The 27,016-nt window shown below is 40.7% G+C and overlaps 1 protein-coding gene across 1 annotated transcript in view; it reads left to right on the plus strand.

Moving 5' to 3' along the window:
- LOC149312704 (phospholipid-transporting ATPase VD-like) overlaps nt 1-27,016 on the plus strand; it is an 80,858-nt gene that overhangs the window by 13,532 nt on the left and 40,310 nt on the right. Inside the window, exons 5-13 of the mRNA XM_089525194.1 lie at nt 1,542-1,746; nt 3,103-3,188; nt 4,938-5,044; nt 6,437-6,568; nt 8,133-8,248; nt 8,535-8,787; nt 12,831-13,045; nt 15,287-15,469; nt 25,746-26,436. Of these exons, the coding sequence (XP_089381320.1) occupies nt 1,542-1,746; nt 3,103-3,188; nt 4,938-5,044; nt 6,437-6,568; nt 8,133-8,248; nt 8,535-8,787; nt 12,831-13,045; nt 15,287-15,469; nt 25,746-26,436 (1,988 nt within the window). The remainder of the gene's footprint in view (nt 1-1,541; nt 1,747-3,102; nt 3,189-4,937; nt 5,045-6,436; nt 6,569-8,132; nt 8,249-8,534; nt 8,788-12,830; nt 13,046-15,286; nt 15,470-25,745; nt 26,437-27,016) is intronic.

Raw genomic sequence — 27,016 nt, forward strand, 5'->3', positions numbered from 1 at the left:
CATCAAGTGTGGTTAGCCCATACCTTGTCACTGATGGGGAAAACCCTTCAATAAGCTCCCAATCATACTGGTATAGTGCTAGTCCTCAGGTGCGGTAGGTTATTCTTGTGGCAGTTCTAGGATTGGACAGTCACTTCGTGGCAATGCCTCCTCCTCTCCTGCAGCCCCCTGCCATTCCAGAACAGCCTAGTGTGTGTGTGTGTGTGTGTGTGTGTGTGTGTGTGTATGTGTATGTATGTATATATATATGTGTGTGTGTGTGTGTGTGTGTGTGTGTATATATATATATATATTTTGTTAAACCCTGTTAGCATACCTCCAGAATTGTGTTTAAAACACACACACAAATGAAAATGAAAGGCACGCTGGGTAGGGCATAAAGCAGGGAGTCAGAGTTAAGGATGAGGACAAATGAGAGTGTGCAGGATCATCAACAGTACAGTCATACTATTGAAGGGATGTGTGATATGGAATGGCTCCTAAATCAGTAGGACTTTCAAATCAACTTTCACTAACTTGATCATGGCAAGAATGGGGGTCATATGATAAAGTCTGGAGGCAAAAAGGGAACTCTGGTGATGCAGTGATTAAATGCCTGTACTGCTGCCCCAAGATTATAAATTCGGTTCCCGGGGCCCCAGGGTTCACTCAGTCTTCCATCCTTTTGTAGATCAGTAAAATGAGTAGCCAGCTTGTTGGGGGCAATTGGCTTACAGATTGTAAACTGTTTAGCGAGTGCTGAGTTCACTGATAAGCAGTATAGAAGTGTGTATGCTGTTGCTATTGCTAAAAAACTGAAACTTAATCCAGACAATAAAAAGTTATTTGAAGAATGCTGGCCATCTGGAAGAGAATATTTATCCAAAAATTTGGGAATATAGCTCTTTGAACTATATCTCCCAGAATCCCCCAACCAAAATGGCCAATCTCCTCTCTGGTAGGTTACCATGAGGTTTATGTATGGCCTGCCAGGATCTGTGTGGTCTTTTATCTCTCAATGAAGGACCAGTAGTGTGATAGTGCAGATTAGGCCTCCATATATAGGACTCTATCCATGTGGATTTAATTTCAAAGTGATGCCAAAGGCATCCTTGAGGGGAATCAAGCATTCATAGTCCTGTTACTGAAAGATACATAGGCTGTGTGCAGTCAAAGCATTATTTTGTGTGCATGGTAATCCTGCATTTTTACTGACTTCATTTTTAAAAATTACAGGTCTTAGCAGAAAATTAGCTTTTCATTCAAGGAATATTTTGAACATCACCTTCTACCTCCATTATATTTTAATATTTTGTTGCTATGGGTATTTTGGAAAAGTAAATGACCGTGACTCCTCATTTATATTCCAGGCCAGTATCAGAGAATCTCATTTTGTTCTCATTTGTTCATGAAAAGCCAAATTGACTCTATTTTCTCCTGAGAAGAGACTTTGGTTTATTTTAATGAATTTTAATGATATAATTGCCTATAATTGAAGAGTTTTCTTTTTATTTATTGTTTTTAATTATATGTTTTGTTTATAGTTTTTTGCTTTTTTTCAGGAAGGAACAGGCATATTTAGAAAAGATGTGGAAGGATGTTAAGGTCGGTGATTTTATCCGATTGTCATGTAATGAGGAAATTCCAGCTGACATAGTGCTGTTATATTCTAGTGATGGAGATGGGATATGTCACATTGAAACATCAAGCCTTGATGGAGAGACCAATCTAAAACAGAAGCAGGTGGTGAGAGGATTTGCAGAACAGGTACATATTTAGCTTTATTTTAAGTATTGGTTGAAGAAAGCATGTTGATACTGCCCACATTCCACTGAGTTTAATAGAACAGCTTTACATTTGTCGTTGTTGCCCTTTGAATCTGATTTCAGACTCCTGTTAGATGACCTGTGTCCTTTGTTACATGAGACACCCCCCCACACACACACACACACACTATGTATTCAGAGAAAGTGCTTTCCTATGAAATGAGGTGAGAGAAGTTACACAAAAGCTATTTACTTTTGCAAAAACCCTTTTGCCTCATGTGTTGTTCCAGAGTCCCCGCTGAACTTGGTAGGTATAAACATTTATCCAGTGCAGTGAGGAAGTAGTATTATCAACAATGAGCATCATTATTAGCAATGAGCGTTGTTATTAGCAATTAGTCACATTTCAAAAGTTATCTGAGTACTGAACTTCTTCATTTTTATCACTGTGAGATTGTTGTTGTTGTGTGCCTGACTTATGGTGACCCTAAGGCAAACATGTCATGGGATTACTTGCCAAGATGTGTTCAGAGCGGGGGCTGACTTTGTCTTCCTCTGAAGCGGAGAGTGTGGGACTTGTCCAAGGTCACCCAGGAATTTTCCATGGCCAAGCAGGGATTTGAACCCTGGTCTCCAGAGCCATAGTCCAACACTCAAATTACTACATCATGCTGGCTGACTGTCAGATACAGTATGCACAATGTTAATTTCATAGATGGAAAATTGACAGCTAAGTAACTGTAACTTCCCATCACTGTCTGGGCAACTGCATCAAGGGCCAGTTTTCATACCGACACATTATCAAGCACAAAAATAGCTCGCAGAGGTAACTGCAAGTATATGTCTGAGTTCCTTGGGGTTTTGTCTAGTTTGAGCAGTGTTTTAAGGAGAACAGCCACTCCAGACCATATTTAGAAGGCATTTTTCATCCCTCAAGAAGGAGCTTGGAGGGGATCAGGGGCTTTGAGAGACTACAAGAAGGGTTTGGGAATCACACTTTCCCACTCCCAATCTATTGCACCTCTGAGGTGTAAATCCAGCAGCTGGTCAGATGTTATAGAAGCTATTACATGTTGTGTGTTGTTTTGTGTGTTTTACATAAAATATATAGTCAAAAGAGTTACGGATGGGTGGAGTCTTCTGATTGGAAAAAAACAACCCCTCTACTTATATGAGGGAGCCACCATGATGCGGTGGTGTGAGTGTCGGGCTAGTACTCCAGGAGACCAAAGCTGGAATCCCTGCTCAGCCATGGAAACCCACTGGGCGACCTTGGCAAGTCATGCATTCTCAGCCTGGCTCCATTCCATGTCTACATTTAATGTTTTTCCCCACCTCTTTTCCTGTGTTTATGTAGGCCACTGAAATAGACCCAGAAACGTTTTCATGCAGAATTATATGTGAGACCCCCAGCAGTGATCTCAACTATTTCCGAGGTTTTATGTAAGTGATTTGTAGTAAGCTTTTGCACTGCTTCTTCTAAGACTTGCAGAATTCATTTGAAAGCAAGGACCACCAGACAAATCCAGCTACTTTACAGCTCCTGCTAGCTGTTATTAGAGGCAAATGTGCAGTGTGGGGATGGAATGCACGGCAGACTGCTTTCAAGAAGGACTTTGGCTTTCACTCCTTCATCAAAGTAATCTTCTGTCGAATGTGTTCACTTTCCATGTGACCTTTAAACAACACGAACAGTCTACAATATCAGAGGAGATTCCTACATTTGCAAAGAGGTGACTAATCTGAGTTAAATGCAAGTACTTAGGCTTAGCAACCTGCCTTTGTCTTACACAAATGTGTTACAAGGGTATAACTATGGGGAGAGGGCAAAATGAGGACCTTACTCTAAACGAGCATTCTGCCTCCATAAAAGTTTTCCTTCAGTTCCCACATTTCTAGCACTGCAGAAACTTTAAACTTTGATAGAACATTTACAATACAATTAAAGTAGCCGAAAAAGCGAAAGGCAGTATTCCCAAAACAAATGCAAATGCAATAAACACACCTTGGGTCCAGACTATTTGAGAGACCGTATCTCCCAATATGAATCTGCAAGAGCCCTAAGATCTGCAAGAGAAGGCTTTCTCTTGTTCCCATCAAAATCTCAGGCTCACCTGGTGATGACACACGAGAGAGCCTTCTCGGTGGCTGCTCCCACCCTCTGGAAAGCCCTTCCTTGGGAGGCTAGGCTTGCCCCCTCCCTGTTGGCCTTTCACCAACAAGTGAAAACATTTTTATGCTGGCAGGCTTTCTATAGATAATGCATAGCGGGGTAGTTTTATGGAGCAGGTGGGTTTTTAGTATGTTTTTAACTTGAGTATATTTTATGTGGTTTTATATTATATTTTATATTGTGTATATTTTAAGTGATTTTATATATACAATATTAATTGTTTGAATTTTATAATAATTTTAAAGGTTTTATCTGTGAGCCGCCTTGAGTCCCTCTGGGGAAAAAGGCAGGATATAAATAAAATAAAATAAATATAACAGGTCTAGGTGTGAACAATTTTCAGTGTCTCACTCTCTGCAATGCTAGAAATTTAGGGGAAGAAGGAAAATTTCGCAGAGGGTGCAGAAATGTTACATGGAGGGAGCAATTTTACAGCTTTGCAAATTACACCCTTGCATATTTTTATGCTACATTTCATATATCAATGCATTTGATTTAATGCAGATTTTAAAATACAACACAAAGTCTTCCATTGCAAGTGTCCTGGTCAGATTTTTTCTATCAGTTTAAATACCCTAAAGGTAAAAGATCCCATCTTATCTTGGAAGCTAAGGAGGGTCAGCCTGGGTTAATACTGTGACAGGAAAGCACTGATGAATACCAGGTGCTATAAGCTATTTTTCAGAGGAAGGAACTGACAAAACCACCTCTTAGTATTCCTTGCCTTAGAAAATCCTGTGAAATTCATGGGATCACCACAAGTTGACAGGTAACTTGAAGATGCACACACACACACACACCAACTCCATGCACACCAAAGCTCCACACAGCTAGCTTTTCAATTGAGGTACAATGTACTTTGATGCGCTGTTTAGAACATCTAACCATAGATGCTGCAGTATATGCTGAAAACCTGGGAAAGCCCACCTGTAACCCTTGGATAGCATGTATACATTTTTCTTGAAAAATATCATGGATAGGTGATAATTACAGCTGTATTTGTGTTATGTCTTTTGCAGTGAACATACAAATAATGAACGAGTGGGTTTGAGTAAGGATAACTTGCTGATGCGAGGATGCACTGTCAGAAATACCGAAGCTGCTGTTGGTATTGTGGTGTATGCAGGTTAGCATTCACTGGTCAGGCAGTGCTGGTTTGCACAGCCAGAGAATCAGAGAGAAGGAAGCTGTCATTTGTGATCATGGCAAAGCTTCAAGTGTGATGAAGAGTATTCTTGGACTATAACAGTTATCCCTTTTTAATGCCAGATTAGAAGGGAGGTCCTATAAATGTCATTGACGCTTCATAGTCTAGTGCATGCAAGAGGTTTCTAAGATTCCTTGAATATAGGCCCAAAAAGACAGGCCAAAATAAAGCTGCTTCGGGTCACTTTGGGGGTATACTGTTTAAATGATGCATGCGTCCTAAGGACTGGAGCGCAGTTTTGGCACAGCTTCTGACCTGTTAAGATGTGCATGTCATTTAAACAGCATACCTCCAAAGTGACCCGACGCAGCTTTATTTTAAATTTGGCCTGTCTGTTTGGGCCCTGTGTGTGTGTGTGTGTGTGTATTAAATATAATAAGATTTTTGTTTCTTGGTTTTAGTATGCCTACTAATTTTAAATATTTCTGCACCACCCTTCCATACAAAGGCCTAAACCCAACATCATGCTGGTGCCAACACAGCATAACTTTCACACACCCCAAAGCCTTTGACACTACCTGGAAACTGGCCTAGGAAGAATTCCCAGCCCTCCAAAGTAGGTATTTGGGGTACATGAGGGGAGGGGATTCAATGCAGAATGGGAGAGATAATCACTTCCTGATTTTGCTGGCTTAAGCTTTTCCATCAGCTTGATGTACCCTACTTTATCCAGGCAAGTATTATTAGAACAGGTTGTAAATCATCATCCATTATCATCAGTTTGCAGAAGTAATAGACGGTACTTAAGCAGTCATGTAGAGCTTTTAAAAAATTGTATGTGTTAAAAGTCTCAGAATTTTTTGTGTAGACATTATTTGGGCAGAAATAGACATTTCTAGGCAAGCTTCTCTGTAGAAATTTCCATAGCTGAAAAGGAACTATTAGGAGCTGAACTTGCTCTTATACTGTGGAAAGGCATGTGGAAAGGCACTATCTTATCTTGACTCTTTGAGTATTTCCATTCTCACTTAGCTCGATGTTGTTGCCCAACATCCCAAATCCATTATGTGACCCAGCCACTCTCTCTGGCATGTATAGTCATATTGATCCTCTGCACTTTTTTCACACTTATCTTGATTCTTTCTAGCTGGGAGCATGGTGAGATTGCAATTAGTCCAAAGTGTGGGTATAGGTTATTAGGCTTTTCTCCTCCCATCTCTGATCCATCTGACCAAGAATCTGAGAGACAAATTGTACAGAATTGAATTATTTAGTGTGAGAACTATTCACATATCTTATTTTTCTTAGGCTTGGAGGAAATTTTTCTTTAGACTGGATCTTTAAAATGCAATCTCTTTTGTTTGTGAAAAGGTCATGAAACCAAAGCCATGTTAAACAACACAGGAAGCCGTTATAAACGAAGTAAACTAGAGAAGATGGTAAACAGAGATATCCTCTGGTGTGTTCTGCTTCTCTTTGTGATGTGCTCTGTAGGGGCAGTGGGTAAGTTCAGATCTAATCAACACAGTAGAGCATTCTTTCTTTCTACATTCATTTAGGATTTTCAGATGGTGTATAGTATTCTGGGGGCAAGGTGTTGCTAGGAGTCCACCACATCTTTCTGCTACACCACTACAGATGGGCAGAGAGTTGTCTGGGAATCCTTAGCAGGAGTTGCATGGCCTAAGGAGTCAGTAGAGTTTTTCCTGGTCTTTGTAAAGCAGCTGCCTTAAAGTTTGAAAGAACTACAAAATCTCCATGTCAGCATAAGAAGTGGCCATACAACCATGCTGGCAGGAGCATTCTGGGAGTTGTAGTCAAAAAGTAAATTTTTTAAGCTTTGCTGTGGGTCTTCAATCTGAGTATGTTTTTGCTAAAGCACAGGTTTTACTAACCCTCACTGCTCACCTCTAGACTGCTAGCCCTAAACTAGACCATAGACCGTGCCTGATTGGAGGTGCAGGGTCATTTCTAATAATGACTCTTGATAAGCTAATTACAAACAGTTGTTTTTAATTACCGTTGACCATGCTAGAGGGCTATTGGGAGTTACAGTCCTAAATATCTGCAAAGCACACCAGTTTGTCTACCATGTTGTTCAAAGTCACCTGCGTTCAACTTCATTCTGATAACCTACTTGCAGATATGATCCTTCCGCAGTTACTCTCAACTGTCTTGTGTGGTTAAGTCAAAAATCTGACTGTTGGGAGATGAAGTCCACTTTTGGCACTCCTTGCCTCCCGGTCAGAGCTTTCAAAAGGTTTCTCCTTGATTTATTTTTCTGGAATACAACTCCCAAAATCCCTCAGCTACAATTTCCACTTCTTCAAGCTGTAGTCCACTGTCTTGATTTGTTGTTGTTGTTGTTTTTATTTTATTCTATTTTAAATGGAATACATTGAAGACAACAGTGAAGACTTTTTCTATTTGTATTCATGTACTGAATGAAGAAAGGGTTGCATCGGTATTAGTTCTCACTATATTTTTCTTTGATTATGCAAAGTATGACTGGGTTCCATTTTAGAGTGGGTGCAGTTTTGAAATCTGAATAGTCTTAATGTTATTGCATTGAAGCCTTCCCCAGCCATATGTCAAAACTTTTCGGTCTCCCATAGCTTTTATCTTACTACTCCTTCAAGGAAGTTCTGTTTAGAATCTGTAGACTTGTGACCACTTCTTCTCACATTTATTTATAAGCTTCTAAATAAAACTAATTTATTTACTTGTTTTGTATTTACTTATTTTTGAATTGTGGGGCCAAAATTGGATGCCCCTGGACCATAAGAAGTTGTCCACCCTTGTTTCAATAATTATCAGACCTTCCTAATGGAAGTCTTTACAGCTGCATGGCCCTTCTACAGACATTCACTCAGTAGTCAGAGTGCCTGGGTTTTACTTCCTAGTAAGTCTACATAGCACTGCTGCCTACATGGCTTTTGTATTACTTCTGCTTAGAAATAGATAGCTTTATTATAGTCAATTTGACACTCTGATCTCTGTAATAGCCTTATGTCACTGCACAGAAAGATGCCACCATTTTTATATTCCTTTGTCTTCTTTTTCACAGGTCATGGATTTTGGCTAAGCGATAATCTCAAGCCCCCGCTCTATAGCAGTGGGAAACAGCCTGATCCAACTTGGGGAGGTTTTTTAATGTTTTGGACTATGATAATTTTACTTCAGGTAATTTTTCACTTTGGTTGATTTATGTCACTTCACATATATTGAGCTGACAAGATATAGCCCTTCAGATGTGTTTGGACTGCCATCCCCTTCAGCTTTAGCTGGCACATTCAACAATGAGGGATGATGCTGCTGTCCAACAATATGCAGAGGGCCACCTGTTCCCCATTACATGTTAAACACGGAACAAACTGAATTTGGTGGCTGTGTTCCAGACCTTTTCTGGTGGAAATGAGAGTATCTCAAGAGCAAATGATTCCAGATCAATTTCTTTTTACTTTTACAGGTCTTGATCCCAATTTCTCTATATGTTTCCATTGAATTTGTCAAACTGGGCCAAATTTATTTCATCCAGAATGACATTGATTTATACCATGAGCCCACAGACACCAGGATTCAGTGTGGATCACTAAATATTGCTGAGAACCTTGGACAGATTGAACATATTTTTTCTGACAAAACTGGAACCCTCACTGAGAATAAAATGGTTTTTCGAAGATGCAGCATTGCAGGGCAGGAATATGGCCATGAAGAGAATGGTAAGCCTGAGGCAAAATGATTAATCAACACTTTTAGTATGGTAACAAGGTATTAAATGTTTAATTAGAGCCTAATCCTGAATATAAGTAAGATGAAGCCAGCAAGGTAACCTACCTGCTGTCATTGTCTTCGCTGCCTTTTGCCTTCAGTAGCTTGAATTAGGACCTTCCTCCTTCTCAGAGGTTAGTTAAACAAATAGTCCTGGAAGGAAGAGGAGGAGGAGAAAGAGAAGTGCCTGTTTTTATTGCTTAATGATGTTCATTCTTTGGTGGTCTCCCATCCACATACTAACCAGGCCTGATCCTACTTGGCTTCCAAAACAGGACCAGATCTGATGCTTTCATGGTATTTAGGTTGCTTCTTTGGGTATCAACCTTTGCATTTAAAGAATATCATGGTATCATTGATTCAGTAAGGTTCAGTACAGCCACACACACATACCATATGTGTGTGTGGTCTCTGGCAAAACTGGAACACACATACACACACTCATTCTTATTAAAGGGTGTGATAAGTCAAAAATGATTATTTGTAGCTCTACCATTGTTTATAGTTTGCTCTAGTTTCCCCAATGATCAGTGAAGAAGTTTTCCCTTTCAGGCAGCAAGACCTCAATCTACACAAAATCACAAGTGGAATCCATGGCAACAAAGGATGACTCATTCTGATATGAACTGGATATAAACTATGGCAAGCACATCTTGGGGATCTTATTTAGGAATCCAGTGATGCCCTCTGCTGGTTTACTGAGAAATCATTTAAAATTATACTGTAGAAACAAACGGATCCAGATGAAAATAACTGTTAAAAGCTTTGTTCTAGTATGCCATGACAGAATTAAACCAGCCAGATTTAACAATATTAGTAAAAAGCAAATGCAAGATGCAATGACACAAACACAGGCAATTTGTCAGTTTCTAAGATGAAAGCAACACAAACATCTATGATAAGAATTATCATACTTCTAACCAATAAACTAAATTAGGAAGACGAAATTATAAATTAGCGGGGGGGAGGTTGCAGCATATTGTATATCTATAACGTAATATTTTCAAAAAGCACATCATTCATTCTAGTCCATGATTTCAAAAACAGACCTAACCATAGGTATAAAACTTAATAAACCTCTTGCTTTTGCTGTTGCCTGTGGCTGCTAAAGTGGAGGAGGAAGTTTCTAAATGCCTACAGTGCCAAAATAAGCAAATAGCTATATTTAATTTTATATGTCAGAAGTTATTTATTTATTTATTTATTTATTGTATTTATTTATATCCCGCCCTTCTCCCAAAGCTGGGACTCAGGGCGGCTTACAACATTAAAAAACACCATACAGTTAAAAACATACAAAAATAGTATATTAAAATATAATTAAATTACTACAATAATTAAAACAAATTCAATACTAAAATCCAGTTTAAAAGATTAAAAGGCTTAAAATACATTAAAGCAATATAACAGCACCCCGTCACCTGCCTTTAAAACTTTCTGTTTTAAAAGCTTGTCTAGACAAGTAGGTCTTAACCTGCCGGCGGAAGGATAACAAAGAAGGGGCCATCTTGGCTTCCCTGGGCAAGGATTTCCAGAGTCTAGAGGCAACCATGGAAAAGGCCCTCTCTCATGTCCCCACCAACTGTACTTGTGATGGTGATGGGATGGAAAGAAGGGCCTCCCTTGAGGTTCTCAGAGCCTGGGCTGGCTCATATAGGGAGATGTCCAGCCCGTTACACTATTTTCAATCCTTTGCTATCCCTATGCTTCTGCTATAGTTAATGTCATCTTAATCATATACTGGTTGCAATGCTGGACCCTTATTTAGATGTAAGTTCAATTGGCATTACTGGAACAATATTCCAGACATCACATTCAAGTCAAGAACATCGACAGGGCCAGCTTAAGACATGCTGGGACTCTAAACTTCAAGAGGTACCATCAGGTTCTCCAACTTTCCTGATTTATTAAGAACAGTCCCAGTTATTCTTCATCATCCCAATCTTTCAACTGTTTTTCTCTCTTCTCCCATTTTTCTTCTTTATCCTCATTGTACTTCAACTCAATTTCAAACTGAGTTCTAAGTGCCAAATTAGTTTGCACTTGGTTAACTCGGCAGAAGGGAGAGAAGAGGAGAGAGTGGAATCAAATAAAAGCAAACTGCTGAAGTCTCTCCTAGCTTGTGTGCTGTTTCTCTGTGGCCTGTTACAGACTGCCAAAATAAAGCTGCTTCGGGTCTCTTTGGAGGTATGCTATTTAAATTATGCATGCATCCTAAGAATGCGGAAGCTGCACCAAAGCTGCCCTCCAGTGCTAAGGAATGGAGTGTGGTTTTGGCGCGGCCTCCGGACTCTTAAGGTGCATGCATCGTTTAAACAGCATATCTCCAAAGAGACCCGAAGCAGCTTTATTTTGGCAGTCTGTAACAGGCCATAAATAACTTTTCCCATCTTGACCACACACTGATGTTGCTTGACAACATGTGACCCAGTTTTTCCTCTGTGAGATGTTGGAATACCATTTTAAGCATGGTGTTTGGGGTAGTAGTTTTGGTTTAGAGACACCACATACACATAGGCTCTGTCTGTGTGGGCCAGAATCCTCTAGAGGCAGTATTCTGGATCTAGAGTTTCCCCATTGCCCCCTTCCCATTACTTGGCACTTCCGTTTTGACAATAGGACAATAGTTCACACATACATCCTGCTGTGCCATCCAGTGCAGCCACCATCACTGTGTTTTGCTCCCTTTGAGGTAAGAATGAAGCACCTAGCATCAATACTATGGCTGGATACTTTGTTCTGATCTCAGAGCAAGCGAGTTGCCGTGGCTGCAGCCATGCCAGGTGGCACAGTGGGATGTATTGTAATGCATCACAACAGAGGGCTCTGGATTGTCTGGCAACATCTGGAACAAAAGATGAGCTTTTTTAAAAAATATATTATCAGGGGAGTTATTCCCTGGCTTTGGTACAGAATGGGCCAGGCATCATCTGTACTGTTCACACCAGAACTGGGGTTTGGGTTGTGCATCTTCTGGACTCCCCACAGAGAAGACTGGGGGGGTGGATATTTTATTTGGACCATGCAAATAAATAAATATTTGGACCATAATCTAAAACCCTAAAATGTACTTAGCTTCTGCATAAATATCCTCCTGGCGACAGAATTCAGTATGACTGTTATGGTAGCCCTCATGGATCACACCAACAAATGCTTTATTTCTCCTGATAGAAGTCTGAAGGCATGCAGTACTAGAATCTTGGTAAAGCTAGTCAAGATTGCATGGGAGCCCTATGTGTGCCTTCTTGAGCTCTGTTCAAGAAAGATGGGTTAGAGCTGTCATAATGTGCTGGGAAGGCCAAGCTTGTGTTGTGTCTTAAAGTACCATTAGGTGAGAATGAATATCTAGACCCATTTTGATCTGGTTTCAGACTTAATTACAAAACAAAAAATTGCCTGGGTCATCCTGATGGCTGACCTATGCCAGGAGAAGAGGGCTCCTCTCTCAGAGGCCTTTGCTACTGGCAAAACACAGTAGTTTTACATTTACCTGGAGGTAGGAGACTACTGCTTAGTCCTCCAGCATTTATCCTGTGACTAAACCATTTTGGAAGAATGCACTACTATACCAACCTTTCTCCAAAGGGTTTATTATTTTGTAGCAGTATTCTTCCCTTCTTGCTCCTCTTTGGTCTTTGTGTTGCAGGGAAAAGAACTGCAGCAGATACCCTCTTCTGTTGCTTTGCATGCCCTTCCTCTTTGGGCTTTTCAAATGCAATATATAGCAGGATACCTCTACATACGGTACAGAACGATAAGCTTCACACAATCTTTAAGAGCTTTTTGTCCTATGCTTTCTTTTTTAGCTGCTAAATCATAAAACCAGCCAGGTTTCATGACTAAATAAAATTATTTACATTTTAAAATGAAGTCCAGACTCATTTGTCTGAGCATGGAAGTATTTGTACACACAAGCATTGAATCTCCCCATGGGAAAAGATAAGACAAGTAGTAGATTTTCTTCTTTAGAAAACTGTTATTTCTCTCCTTACAGCCAAGAGACTCGAAACCTATCAATCAGAATATGAATCAGAAGATGATGAGTCAGCATTCTTTGCTTCACGTTGTTCTTTGAAGCACTCATCGAGGTCACGATTTCCTCGAAAATCAAGTGTGTTCATAAGTTCGAAGTCTATGAGTCGCATGTTTCGTAGCACCAGTGCTGTTGGTATGCCAAGCATGAGGCAACTAGCCTTCAGCAGCCCAATTGTAAGTTTCCCAGACTCCTAAACCAGCTTAACCATAGGTGTATCAAAATGACCAGCTCACCTATGCATACATAGTTCTCTTAATTATTTATGCCATAAAAAGGGGTGGGTGAACACTTAGGTTTTGTATCACTAATACTCTTTGCCATCTAGAAGCTCCTTGCCAGGGATGACCAGGAGTGCAGTTGTTTCCAAGACTATCATAAATTATACACCCACAATAAGGAATGATACACTATATCTAAAATTATTCCTAGCTAGAGTGCACCCTTTGAAGTCAACACAATTATGCTATTTGTAAGCAATATGTTCTGTTCATTTCAATGAGTCAATTGCCATTGTGAGTATCATGGAATCTAAGGGGATTATCACACAGCTAAAGAAAGCGTCTTACCGCTGCCAAATTCAATCTTCATTTGAGCTGCACACTGGTGTTATCGCATGGCTTTTCTCCTCAAAACCATCATCCAGATACAGCCTAGCTCCAATGCAGGTCCCTGAACTCGCTTTGGTGGCCATTTTTCAAAGATGGAAAGCTCCCGACTTTGAAAAATGGCTGCCGAAGTGAGTTCAGGGACCAGCATTGGAGCTGGGCTGTACCCAGGTGGTGGTATTGAGGAGAAAAGCCGTGTGATAACACCAGTGTTCACCCAAATGAAGATTGCATTTGGCAACTGTAAAACATTTTATTCAGCTGTGTGATAATCCCTTAAATTTGTGTTGTTTGCTTTATTTGCTTAACAAGACTGGCCTAAAATCAGTGTTACTCCCAATGACAATAAACAAATTCAAATTAATGGGGTTTCTTAGTTACAAATAAGCAAACAAAGACTTTAATAATCATTTTGTAAAGTGTGCAGTTTTAAATATATGGAGCAGACACCCAGATTATCTCCCGATTATCTGTTCTGGGTTTCTATTAGAGAAGCTTTGTATCAAATAGATAAACAAATCTATGAAAGATGGTTTACTTATAGAGATTTATTGAAGTGCAATAATTACAAAGTTAAATTTAAAACCCAAGAGGATCTTGTTAAGGATGGATTTGACTTCCACTGGTACAGTTATAAATGATTGTTTGAAAAATTTAAAGTTGATAAAAAGTTTTTTGGTTTTGAAAGAGAAAAAAGTGAATTTGAATTAAATTTATGTACAGATGATGAACATTTGATGAAGAAAATTTACAAGCTGTTGTTAAAATAGAACAAGAAGATGAAGAAGTTAAAGAATGTATAGTTAAATGGGCTCAAAACTTTGGATAGAACACTGAGCTGGAGTGTGGATTGATGGTTTAAAAGATATTTTGAGCTATGATCTTAGAGGGAAGAAATATAAGAGGATGTATACATGGCATCTGATTCCAGTAAGATTATACAAGATGTATAAATGTCTTTAAAATAAATGTTGGAAATGTGGTGTACATGAACATACTTTTTATCATATCTGGTGGTTGTATGAGAAAATTAAGATGTATTGGAAGCAAATGCAGGAATTGATGCAAAGTATTTTAAAATTTAAAATATAGCTGATGCCAGAGCTATTTTTGTTATGTATAGCAAAAGATAAATTTAAGAGCAGTAATGTGATCCATTGCATGATTATAGCAGCAAAACTATTATGTGACCAGAAGTGGAAAGGGGAATCTATACCATCTGTAGAAAACTGGATGATCAAAATCTTCAAAATGGCTATAATGGCAAACTTGTAACATAACTTAAAGAGAAATCTTTGGATAATTTCTTAAAAGACTTTGAAACATTTTTGTCATACACCAAGAAGAAAAATAGGAACATTATGTCTGTGGGGTTTGATGTTTAATGTTATGTTGTTATATTTTATGATCAGAACTAGTAATGAGTGGTGTTTTAAATACAGAAAAGTTCACTTTAACTATTATTTGTTCTTATTTTCTTGGATTTGACAGGTGAGAAGTCAATTGTGTGTCTCTTTTTCATTGGTAGTATGTTTGTTTTGTGGGTAGATTGGGTTGAGAGGCTGGGAAGGTTGTACTGTATGTATCAGTATTAATATTTTAGTGTAGTGCACTTCATATCTATCTATCTATCTATCTATCTATCTATCTATCTATCTTAAGCCAGTGTTGTCAATTTGGTACCTTCAAACTGTACACCCTCAAAAGGTGGGCCTTCCAATTACATGGTAGCCTAGATCTTAGAAACTTTTAAGCATGTGCCATTAAACTAGGGCAACCTTACTGCCATTGTTTTCACTGTATCAACAGGAGACTGATGTTGTCCCAGACCCACGACTTGTAAGGAAATTTCAGCGGATCTCATCCAGACTCTATTTGATTCCTGGATCAGTTGAGGTAACCTCAGAGATAATGCAAATCAGCGAATTCTTCATTGCTCTAGCAATTTGCAACACAGTTGTAGTTTCAGTACCTGATCAACCACGTCTAAAGGTAAGTGGGGGCTGAGACTTCAGGTGTTCAGTAGCATGCATTAGCCTGTTGCCAAATATTGATAATTCTTTTTGATGCCTTGCAAATGAAACTGCCAATGATACTCCCCTTTATTAAACTGTCTCTCTACTCTATTGACTTGCTTGTCATGTTTGCTTGGGGAAAGAAACCACTATTTTGGTAGAACAACATGGTCCAGTGATTTTGTGTGTGTGTGTAATGTGCAGGCAGTAAAAGTTCGAGGAAAAAGTAATAGTAGCAACATCAGCAGTAGTTGTTGTTATTTATATTCTTCCTTTTTCAAAACTTAGGATTCAAAGTGGCTTACAATAATTAAAAAGAATTGCTAAAAATCCACAAAATACAAACGTTAAAACAATTAAACAATAAAAAAATTAAACCAGATTAAAACACCAATTAAAACACACAAAACACACATATATATCAGCACAACAATTAGCAATATCCAGCACATTGTGTTAGATGGGCCTTATATCATTATATATCTTTTTTTTTTGCCGTACCACTTGTTCTTTTATTATTATTGTTTTTATCTTTTTCACATGTACAATATTATATACAAATTAACATCACAAATTCATTTCTTATAAACTGTACATACATACATCTCCCCATGAACTTCCGTTCTTACTTCTATTCCCTTCTTCCCAATCTCCTTCCCTTTCACTTACACAAATATCAAAATATTAACCATTATCCATTTATGTTTTTCTCTCATATGTTCTTACATTTTTTTCCCACCTAAATTATTCAAATACATTGTTAAGGGTTGCCATTCTCTTTCCCAATAGTCTGTTGATTTTTTTATATTCCACACCGTTATTTTATCCAATTCTCTCACTTCCACTATTTTTTCCAACCATTCCTCTATATTAGGTGTTGTTTTCAATTTCCAGTATCTGGCCAAAACAATGCGAGCTGATGTTATCAAATACAATACCAGTCTCCAGTATTTCTTTTCCCTTTCTGTTCCTAATACCGAGGTCATATTAAGTAAGTAAAATTCCGGAGTACATGGAAATTTTAAATCAATTATCTTTTATATCTCTTCATGTATTCTATTCCAGAATTTCTTAATTTTTTTACATGTCCACCACATGTGATAGTAGGACCCTATTTTAATTTGACATTTCCAACATAAATTTTCTTGTATTCCATATATTTTTGAAAGTCTCAATGGGGTGTAATACCATCTATTGGCTGTTTTTAAATAATTTTCTTTTAAGTCTTGGGAGCATGTAAATTTATTTGACTGCATCCATGCTTTTTCCCAATTTTCAAATGGTATAACATGTCCAATTTCTTGAGCCCACTTTATCATTGTTTCCGTCACTGTTTCTTATATCATTATATATCAAATGCCTGTTGGAATAGAAAACTCTTTGCCTGACTGAGAAAAGAAAGTAGGGAGAGTGCCAGTCCAACTTCTCCAGGAAGGGCGTTCCAGAGCCTGGAAGCATCTGTTGAAAAGTTGGAATGGATATATTCCATTTTTGTAGAATGGAGTCCCTTAGATGCTGCCAGGGAGGGACCACCTTTTGATGGCCTCTGGGGAAAAGAGACAAGGAGCTCTTAGACCAGGTGCAAAGCACCAAGATGCTGTACATTCAGGGGGTGGAGCCAGAGGCAATATAAAGCCTATTCACTCTTCCACATGCCTCCTTCCTATTGTTTATTTCTGGAGGCTGGACAGCACTGGACTTTGCTGCATCTTGCTGGCTTGGCGAATTTCCTCCATTACTATAATTTCTTGGTCTTTGCTCAGCTAGGCTTTTATCTGTGTTTTCTTCCTATTGCTGTTCCAGGACTGTGGGTCAGAGCAGCTAAGGCTAGCATAATCCTCGTGTGGCTTTTTTCCCCATCATTCTCTGGATGGTCCATCAGAGCAATCCATGGACATATGGATTATCCCTCACAGGCCAGCCCATGTTGCAGGAGTTCCAAGCTCAAACAATGAGAACCATCTGAGTTTTCTCGTTCTTGCTTTATTCACAATCATGATATGCTTTGAAGCAGTATCTCTCACCCTTTCCTCTGTGGCAGTTTTCTTTTCCAGCGGAGTTTGCAATTCACCATTCTCCTCTTCCACTTCTAATCTTCTCTTATGTTTCTGACTATTTTCCATCTTTCCTTCAAATTCTCCTACAGCTCTAACATGGAGCTTTCATGTACCTGGCTTGGCAGGAAATTTAAAAACTAACTTGGGGTCCAGGAGTAGCCAGTTATTACTGAAAAGAACTTTGAGCTTGGAACTCTGAAATGTGGGCTGGTGTGTGAAGGATAACCCATCTCTGGACTATCCAAGAATGAAACTTCACAATAGGTACCAATTCCTCATTTCCCAAGGTCCAGTGGGTAGCAGTGTGCATGAGGCGGGGCCTTCACGTACCCCTTTCTGGTCTTGCAGAGATTGGCAGTCGCTCTTTTTAAGGTTCTGATGGTACTGGTATTGTAATTTTTTCCCCATCCCTACTGTACAGTTAGTAGCTGCCTTTACTATTACCAGCCACTCATGCTTTGCTCAGTTGTCTATTAGGGGACAAGAACTACTCTCCTTTCTTTCCTGTTTATTCCTGTTTATTTTGTTTTCAGCAGATTGCATTTCAAGCAGTGGCCTCTTCACTCTTGTGAGTTGTTATTTGCAGCGGGTCATGTGGTGGCTGCTAGGCTGACCAGTGTTGTGGTGGTGGAGGTAGCAGTCATGCAGCAGCCTCTAGGCAAGACCAAGATTTTGCTTCTCCATCACGGCCAAGTTGATTTCAGTTGCTGCTCACATGTGATTTGCCATTGCCCTCCTCCTCCCTGTTGTTTGATGGTGGAGCCAAGCAGCTTGAAAAGCTGCCTTTCAACACAGTAGTTTGGCAGTAGGGACCTAATGCAAGCCTCCATCCACTGGTGTGGTGTGGCCTGAGGGGGCTTTAAGGCTTATGGCTTGGGCTTCTGGGATCTAGCTGGTTTCCTTGTAGGTGGCTCGGCCCAGGCACCTCTACGCTCTTATTTCCTACACTCTCCTACAGTCCTGCCATATATTTTGAGTTGCTGCTTCTGCATCTGGGATGGTGAGAAGGGACAGTAGCATGCTCCCCACCACCCGCTGCTTGCAAATCTTTGCTCTGACTTTACCCTGTTTGAGGCATTTGTTTGAGTGTTGGACTAGGATACTAGTCCCATTGGATTGAGGGTTGAATTAAGATAGCCTTTCATTGTTGAAGGCCTCTAGTCTGCCTTCAACACTGTTTTGAGTGTTGGATTGGACACTGGCTCCAGTGGTTCAAAAACTGGACTAGGGCACTGGTTCCCTATGGCAACTTTCCATTGCTGCATCATACTAGTTCCAGGCAGGTTAACATGGCTTCCAGGAAAGGGGGCAGAATCTCTAAAGGAAAGAGTACAGCCAGGAAAGCCCCAGCCAAAATCCTGCACCTTCAATTCCCCACTCCTTGGATGAGGAAGGAAGAAGAGGAAGAGCAATTATACTAGCAAAGATGAAGAAATCTGAGAAGCTAAGCATCTCATCCAGTCAGCCATCTGTGTGGAAGGTCAGACCAGGATATGAGTAGTCAAAGATTATTTCAATACTGTGTCTTGTCTCATTTAGAGGCCTTGGAAAGGCACCTTTGGCCAGGGCAGCCAGTGGCTGTGGCTGCAGTTGATGAGGACAATGAGATGCCCAATACAAGTAGCAGCAGAGTGGCTGAGCTCAGGCTGGCAGGTGAGTTTACAGCTATTCCTGCCACCCTGGCAGACATGCATGCTAGTGAAGACACGAGATTGCAGGGATGGCTTTGGGGAGCTGGAGTGTGCCCATCACTCAGGCTGTGGTGAGGATGCAGGAGGAAGTTCAAGGGGAGGAGGGCTTCCCACTCCCCAGGCAGGGGGCTCTGGACATTCACAGATGTCCCCCATCATAGCTCTCAGTTTCCTTATCAGTTTCTTTTCTCAGAATAGTGGCCTTATGGCATCCAAGGCAAATTAAAGCAGCCCTCCACTACTTTATATGGAAGTGTATCTTATGGGGCCATCCCTATGCCCCTGGGTGACTATCTCTATCATACCACTATAGATAGTGGGGGAATACATGGTTTTTTTACCCTTGCTCTGCTGTGAGGTGGAGAAGAAAGATTGGGAAAGAATGTATGAGAAAGAGGGGAAGCATCTACAAGCATAAGATAGACAGGAACTGAAAAATGGGCTTTCATTTTTTCCCCTATTTATGATTGCAATGGTGCAGCCCTGGAGAGGGTATTCATTCATCCAATACATTATTATTATTCACAGGGCATATGTTGATTTTTCTGGCACTGCATGGTTGTTGTATGATGAGGACTTTAGGGTGTTTAGGATTATGAGTCCCACTATGCCATCCAATCAAATGCACGCACAGTTGTCAATGAAAGTTATGACTCCTGCCTGCCCTATGCAAGGAGAAAGGCCTCACAGCAGGCATATTTTCTAAAAGGCCCAATTGGCGTTGAGAGTTAAAAGTCAGGTGGTTAAGATCAATCAGAGCAAATTTTGCTGTGAGTTTGGACAGCAGGGCTCCTGCACATGCCATCCCTAAAGTTTCAGCACAAGTATTCCACATTCCTTTTGGAACTGCCCTAGAGGAAGAACTCTGGGAAAAAGCAGAGAGCAGCAGAAATGCAAGAAGGTATCAGGGGTGCTTCCTCATCTGCAAAAGGGTCCCAGCCCAATTAAGTTAGACCAGACTAAATTAAAGGGATGGGTTTAGAGAATGTTTTTGGATTCCATCACTAGGAGTTTGGAAGCCTTGTTTTTCAAAGAACTTATGTTTAGTTCTGGCATCAGGAACAAAATCAATAAGGAGGGGAGGGGAAGTGGTCTCTTCGCTTCTCTCCCTGTGCCCAATTTTAGGATGTCACCTTTGGGAATGGTCCCCAAAAAAGACACCTGGCGAGTACAGGCTTATTCACCACTTCTCTTATTCAAAAGACGGGTCAGTCAATGATACCATTCGTACGGAGCTCTCCATAGAATACTATATGTCCTTTGATGTGGCAGTACAAGAAGTTCCTAGGAGTGGGGTGGAAGTGGAATTGGCAGAATGCAACATTAAGGGACTGAGTAGACAATGAGAAAAAACTGGGTCATTCCAGGATTTTCCTGATTTGACTGGAACCTCCACTGTCTACATGGCCCGCTCCTGATGTGAGAACAGAGGCATCGGAACAAAGAAATCACGGCATCTAGCCACACCACTCTTTTTTGTTTGGCTCCCTGGCATATGCACATGATCACACAAACACACAGCCTGGAACCCGCCACCTCCCTCAATGCCCAGCTGCCTCCTGATTGGACAGCTAATGACCGGCCATCCAGTTGGACCATCAGTACGACAGATCGCTAGCAGATTGGCAAAGCCCAATCATGGAGTCTACCTCACCAGTGTTAGGGACACTGGTAGCCATGCTGCAATTTGCTGGTGTGGCCAGCAGGCTTCTGACCATGCAACAATGCCCACAATATGCATGAATAATAGCCAGCAGCAGCAACTCCAGCAGCTGCAGACTCCAAGATGGAGGATGCCATGCAACTGTGCAACACAGGTATCATCTTAGCCACCACAGCCATGCTAGTCATGAAAACCACAGCCACCATCATGCTGGCACCACCCAAATGCCTGCACTACTGGTAGGTATACCCAAACAGCAAGGACTGGTGGGTGGTTCATCACAAACAAAGAATCATGGAATCATGGAGTTGGAAGAGACCACAAGGGCCATCCAGTCCAACCCCCTGCCATGCAGGAAATCTCAGTCAAAGCATACCTGACAGATGGCCATCCAGCCTCTGCTTGAAGACCTCCAAGGAGGGAGACTCTACTACACTTCAAGGAAGTGTGTTCCACTGTCAAACAGCCCTTACTGTCAGGAATTTCCTCCTAGTGTTGAAGTGGAATCTCTTTTCCTGTATCTTGCATAGATCATCATAGGTGGATGAACAATGGCAGTGATTTTTCTGAATGCCCCATGCCCTCTTCCACAGGAGAGTGGTGGAGCTGCATGCAAAAGTAGAGAAGTCAGACACCATCATGAGAAAAGCCATCCCAGTAGAGAAGGGGGTTGTAATTGCCATCTGGTCATTTGGCCACTGCAGCAGTTCAGGTTAGGCAGTACCACCATGGGAGAGGTGTTAATGGAGGTTGTTCTGGACATGGAGAAGCACCGCCTATCATGCACTGTGTACCTTGTACCTCAGATAGGCAGAGCCATGCTCCCCCATCCTTTGTGGTGTGCTCAAAGCAAGCCTTACCACTGCCAGTTCATCAACCTGCACAGCCTGTGCAAAACTAATGGCATGGTGATGGATGAGGCCCAGTGCCACGTGTTTTGCTAGAAGAAGAGCCGCAAGCCAGACAAGCAGAAACCATTAGCCCCTGGGGACCTGAGGAGTTTGAGAGATACCTGGCCAGGGATTTGTGCTTCAGGATATGAAGCAATATTATTTCACTCCACAGCCTTGACAGCATTCTTGCAAGATAAAAGCCTCAATCAAAGGGAACATTTCTGAGAAGGCTCTGAATCTTAGAGCCTGGATTCTGTAAGACCACCATGCAATGTTGAAGATCAGCAGTTTATGCCCTGTCAGCACCCCTGCATATCAGGTCAGAAGATCAACACTGGAACTGCTGTTTTGCCATGCCAACCTTACACCATTCATGAGGTATAAACTTTGGATGGTCAAATTGGTTGAATTGGGGCTGCCTTCATGGCCTCTGTCATGAACCTGGACCCACAGATCATACAATGAATTGGACAGTGGAAATTTTCAGACTTCAAGAGGTATACTCTGTCAAATATTGATTTACATTACTAATGCTGTTTTTTTCTATTAGACTGTAGATCCATTTCAGAGATGCAAAGGGTCCCAGTAGGACACAGCATGGTCTACTGGACAGAGCACCAGGCCTGAAGCTGTCACTTTGGAACTGTGGCTGAGTGAGTTGGCCAAGAATGGCTTGGGAAGAGTTTGCTCCTCTCCTGTTCAAGGAGCGTGTTGGACCGCCTTCTCATGTGCTAGTCATTCACCTCAGTGGAAATGACCTCAGTTTGCTGAAGGGCAAGACCTTCATTTTCCAGTCTCTCCATGGCTTTAAGTCATATGGAGCAGGTGGCCTAGTATCTGGTTGGCCTGGTCTGCTATTTTGCCACACCAGTCTTGACATGATGAGGGGGATTCTCCCATACCTTGATCTGCACTGGAAGAAAGTGAACAGGGAAGTACAAAATGCCTTGGGCAAAGGGTTGGGCCACTTTCTTTCTCACCCTGTCATAGTTTTCTGACACCTGGGGCTGTACAGAATGACATCTATCTATTGGAGGAGGGGAATAGGTTATTCCTGGATGACTTGCAATGAGGGGTGAGCACCCTTTTGGCTGACCTGGTGGAGGAAAGGGACTAAGTGCCTGCTTGTTCCATGTCCATGGCAGGTAGCAGGACAGATTATAAGAGTCTGGTGTACACCTTGGCACCCTTTTGGTGTAGGATAGGATTCTGGAACTGCTTCTCTAGGGTGCAAGGACCTAGGGTAGAGAAAGACTTGGGGGTTTGTTCTCACTTATGAAGTCTTGGTTCCTGAGTGGGAGCCCTCTGGGTTTGCCTTCCAATAGATCACTCTCCAGGGAACAACCCAGTTATTTGATTTCCCCAGGTGTTTTACCCAAGGGAAGGCTGAGCAATAAATTGGCTTTTACTTAACCAGCTCTATGTGTCTGACCTCATCATTCTATGCTGGATCGTCAAAGTGACTTTTACATGGAGTGGAGTGATAACTTCAGCAATAAATATTTCAGTGACCTTCCCTCCTTCAAATTAATTATTCTTTCAAAAACTAAGGATCTGAATTTGAAGGATCACTTTCTGCTGTTCTGAAGAGTGGTCAAACATGTGATTTATGGGGTCTGTGAAACAAGAAGGTTGATAGCTAGAAAACATATGCGTCAAATCTCACAGTAACTATGGGAACATTCCCAAGCCTACTTTTGGGCAGGGATGGCTGTGACATGATGGTTGTGACATGCTCTCTGCTACCCTCTTGTCCTTGGGTAGCATTTTGACAATATCTTTTCCAGATGGTAAATGATGTTGTTCTGACTAACTACTGGTAGAGATATGGTAGAACATATCTACTGGCTTGCAAGGCTCTCTTTATTGATTGTCTGTGAAAGAGCCATTGGTAACCTGGTGACATCCCATGCTCTTCTTTCTGTCATTTAAATCAGGTGAGCCTAGGCGGGTATTGGTAGTGGACTGGATGTCTGGATTAGGTGAAGGGCTGGGTGTGGACTGATAAACTGAGGCTGAAATCTGACAGGATGGAGGCACTGTAAGTTGCTCTTGATCCAGGAAATAAATGTACAGTCTGTTTTGGATAAGACCACATTCCAGGCACACACTTTGGCTTGGGAGTACTACTTAATCCAGGGCTGTCATGTTATGAGGCCTAGGTGGCCTTTTATTAACTTATTAGCTTTGTCAGAGGTACCAGTGACAGTTGTTCCTGAATATGGATAGGCTGGAGGTGGTGATACGACATCTGATTACTTCCTGGTTAGGTTACAGAAGTGCTTGATATATAGGGCTTCCCTTGCAGATCATCCTGATGCTTTTATTACCACAAAATTTGGCTGCTACAATTTTAAATAGGGGAGCCAATTGGAATAGTTACATTCATTCTGAAAGAATTAACACTAATTGTCCATTTGCCTCTGTGCTCAGTTCAGGATGCTTATGCTTTAAAGTCCTAAACAGCTTGAGATGCAAATTCCTCAAGGAATACCTCTCCCTTATCATGGGTGGAAAAAATGCTATCCATGGGCCACATGTACCCTCAAACCTCAATTTTCCAGTCCCCTTAATGGATTGGGCCAATTTTGGACCCTTTGTTTTTGCCAAGAGACTGCCCATCGGGGCAGTAGTTTGACCGTCACCCCAGAACCCTCAAATCCCATTTTTGCCCAGCAAACGACAAAATGCTGACTAGACGTGATGCTGTATTACATCTGGTACATCAATGCAGCCCATGGGGCATGGAAATGAAAAATGAGCACTCCCCTTGCAAAGACATTTATCATTTCCCATATCTTAAGAATTTCTCCTAGTTGTCTCTCCATGGGTAATAAGCAATGTGTTGCCAAGTGAAAGTTCCTTCTTTACAGTGTCACCCCGATTTTCAAATCTCCTATTTCTATTAGACGTATGATTAGTGCCAGCACTGCAAGGGGGTGGCGTTGGAAATTTTTGCCTAGGCATTTATATTGGTCATGACTATCTAACCTACTTTTTCGCTTTAGCTTTCTCTTAATTGTCCATTCTTGAAAGCTGTCATTTTGTTTTATCACAATATATTTGGTATTATTTTTATTCATGTTTCCTATAAATTGTATTAACAAGGATGAAGAACACACTGGAAATATTTCTAATAAATGAATAAATATATAACAAATCTACCCTTTCTTACAGAACATCCGCATTCTTGGATTTTCTTTAATGCCAGAACAAACAAAATACTCATTAAAGAAAACCTAGGTCTGGAAGTTGGCATTCACCAACTTTGGCATTTGATTGTGACTATATGCCTAGCATATTCACATATCTGTTGGAGCACTACGAAGCTAAGTTCAGTTCATTTTTATATAAATATTTATTTTAGAATTTGCTCACAAAGAAGATCATTTTGCTGAACAAGCCAAAGTTATTGAAAGGTTGCTTCTTCTTGAGGCTTCCCTTCCGATTGCAATGCAGATGATTTGCTTGCATTTCTGTTTCTCTCTGCTGTTAGACCTAAAATTGTAAGATTCTGGAGCTTCCAACCTGTCTCTGTTATCTAAAGATCACACACTATATCAAAAGATATCAGAGTTCCACAGAAGTATAATCAGCACAAATTCAAACAATTTAAAACAATAAAAATAATTTAAATATTTAAAAACATGTTAAATAGGATTAACAGGTTAAAAGCAGGTTTAAAATATTGAAACAATTTAAAAATCATATACAAAGCATTTTGAAGTAAATCAGTGAGGCCCAAAGGCTTTAGTGAGCATTCATGTTTTCATTTGACATTAAATGTTAAACTTCTTTTAACATTTTTAACATTTCAGGAATTCTGGGATAAGAAATTCTAGCTGTGGTCAAGGGTCTATTTGGTCTTTTCGACATTGGACAGGATGTGGATTTTTCCTGTTTTGTTTTGTTTGATGGTGATTACTAATTAATGCTTACTCTTTTACAGAGACGGTGGTCTTCAGTAACCAAAATACCTACTTTACCCCTGGGTGAATTTAGGCAAATATTTAGCAAGTTGTCATCCCGAAAAATTAGCCCCGTGTCTGCTCAAGCCTCAGCTTATACACCACCTGAAAAAGACAAAAAAACACCAAAGCTGACTGTTTTCCATGTGCAGTTTCCATCATCTTTAATCAACAATTTTTCAGATACTTCTGAGAGCTCACCAAGCACTGTAACATCTGGGCATGAAGAAATAGGTGCACAGGAGAGCAGTAAGGAGGAATTCTCTGACCTTCAAGAAATGGAGTCTCTAAGTCCACCAGAGACCAGTAAGAAGGTATTGGCTCAGGAACAACGAACAGAGACTTTATATGCACGAGAGACCACTAAATTTGAGTCTCCTGACTTTGATCCAATGGCACTCTCCTATGAGGCAGAAAGTCCTGATGAAGCAGCACTAGTGCATGCTGCCAGGGCTTATCAGTGCACACTGAAGGCTAGGAATCCTGAGCAGGTGACGATAGACTTGGGTTTTTTGGGAACGTTAACATTTCAGCTGTTACACATTTTGCCTTTTGACTCAACCCGCAAGCGAATGTCTGTAGTGGTGAAGCACCCACTTTTAAACCGGATCGTGATGTACACAAAGGGCGCAGATTCTGTTATGATGGATTTGCTGCAGACAGAAGCAACAGGTACAGATTACCTTCTTAGCAAATTCTTACCTCACAGAAGTCTTTTTTGTCTAACTCTGATTTTTGAAAACTGATTGATTTGATTTGATTAATAGCCTTTCTTTCTTCCAAAGCTGGAACTTAAGGCATCTCATAACATGAAAAAATGTAAAGTAAATGTGAAAACACTATTAAACAAAATAAACAATGTGAAAACACCATAAAGCAAAACTTTATTTTAATTATGATGGTGTTTCTCACTTTGAGAACTGGCATGTCAAATCTTCAAATAGATCATAGAATCATAGAGTTGGAAGATACCCCAAGGGCCATCCAGTCCAACCCCTTCCATGCAGGAACTCTCAATCAAAGCATTCCCAACAGATGGCCCTCCAGCCTCTGTTTAAAAACCTCAAAAGAAGGAGACTTCAACACACTCCAAAGGAGTGTCTTCCACTGTCAAACAGCTCTTACTGTTAGGAAGTTCCTACTAATGTTGAGGTGGAATCTCTTTTCCTGTAGCTTGCCTCTATAGTTCCAGATCCTATTCTCTGGATCAGCAGAAAACAAGTTTACTCCATCTTCAATATGACATCCCTTC

This window comes from Sceloporus occidentalis, unplaced genomic scaffold (assembly GCF_023333645.1).
Source record: "Sceloporus occidentalis isolate IW3139 unplaced genomic scaffold, rSceOcc1.0.p SCAF_5, whole genome shotgun sequence".
Taxonomy (NCBI): domain Eukaryota; kingdom Metazoa; phylum Chordata; class Lepidosauria; order Squamata; family Phrynosomatidae; genus Sceloporus; species Sceloporus occidentalis.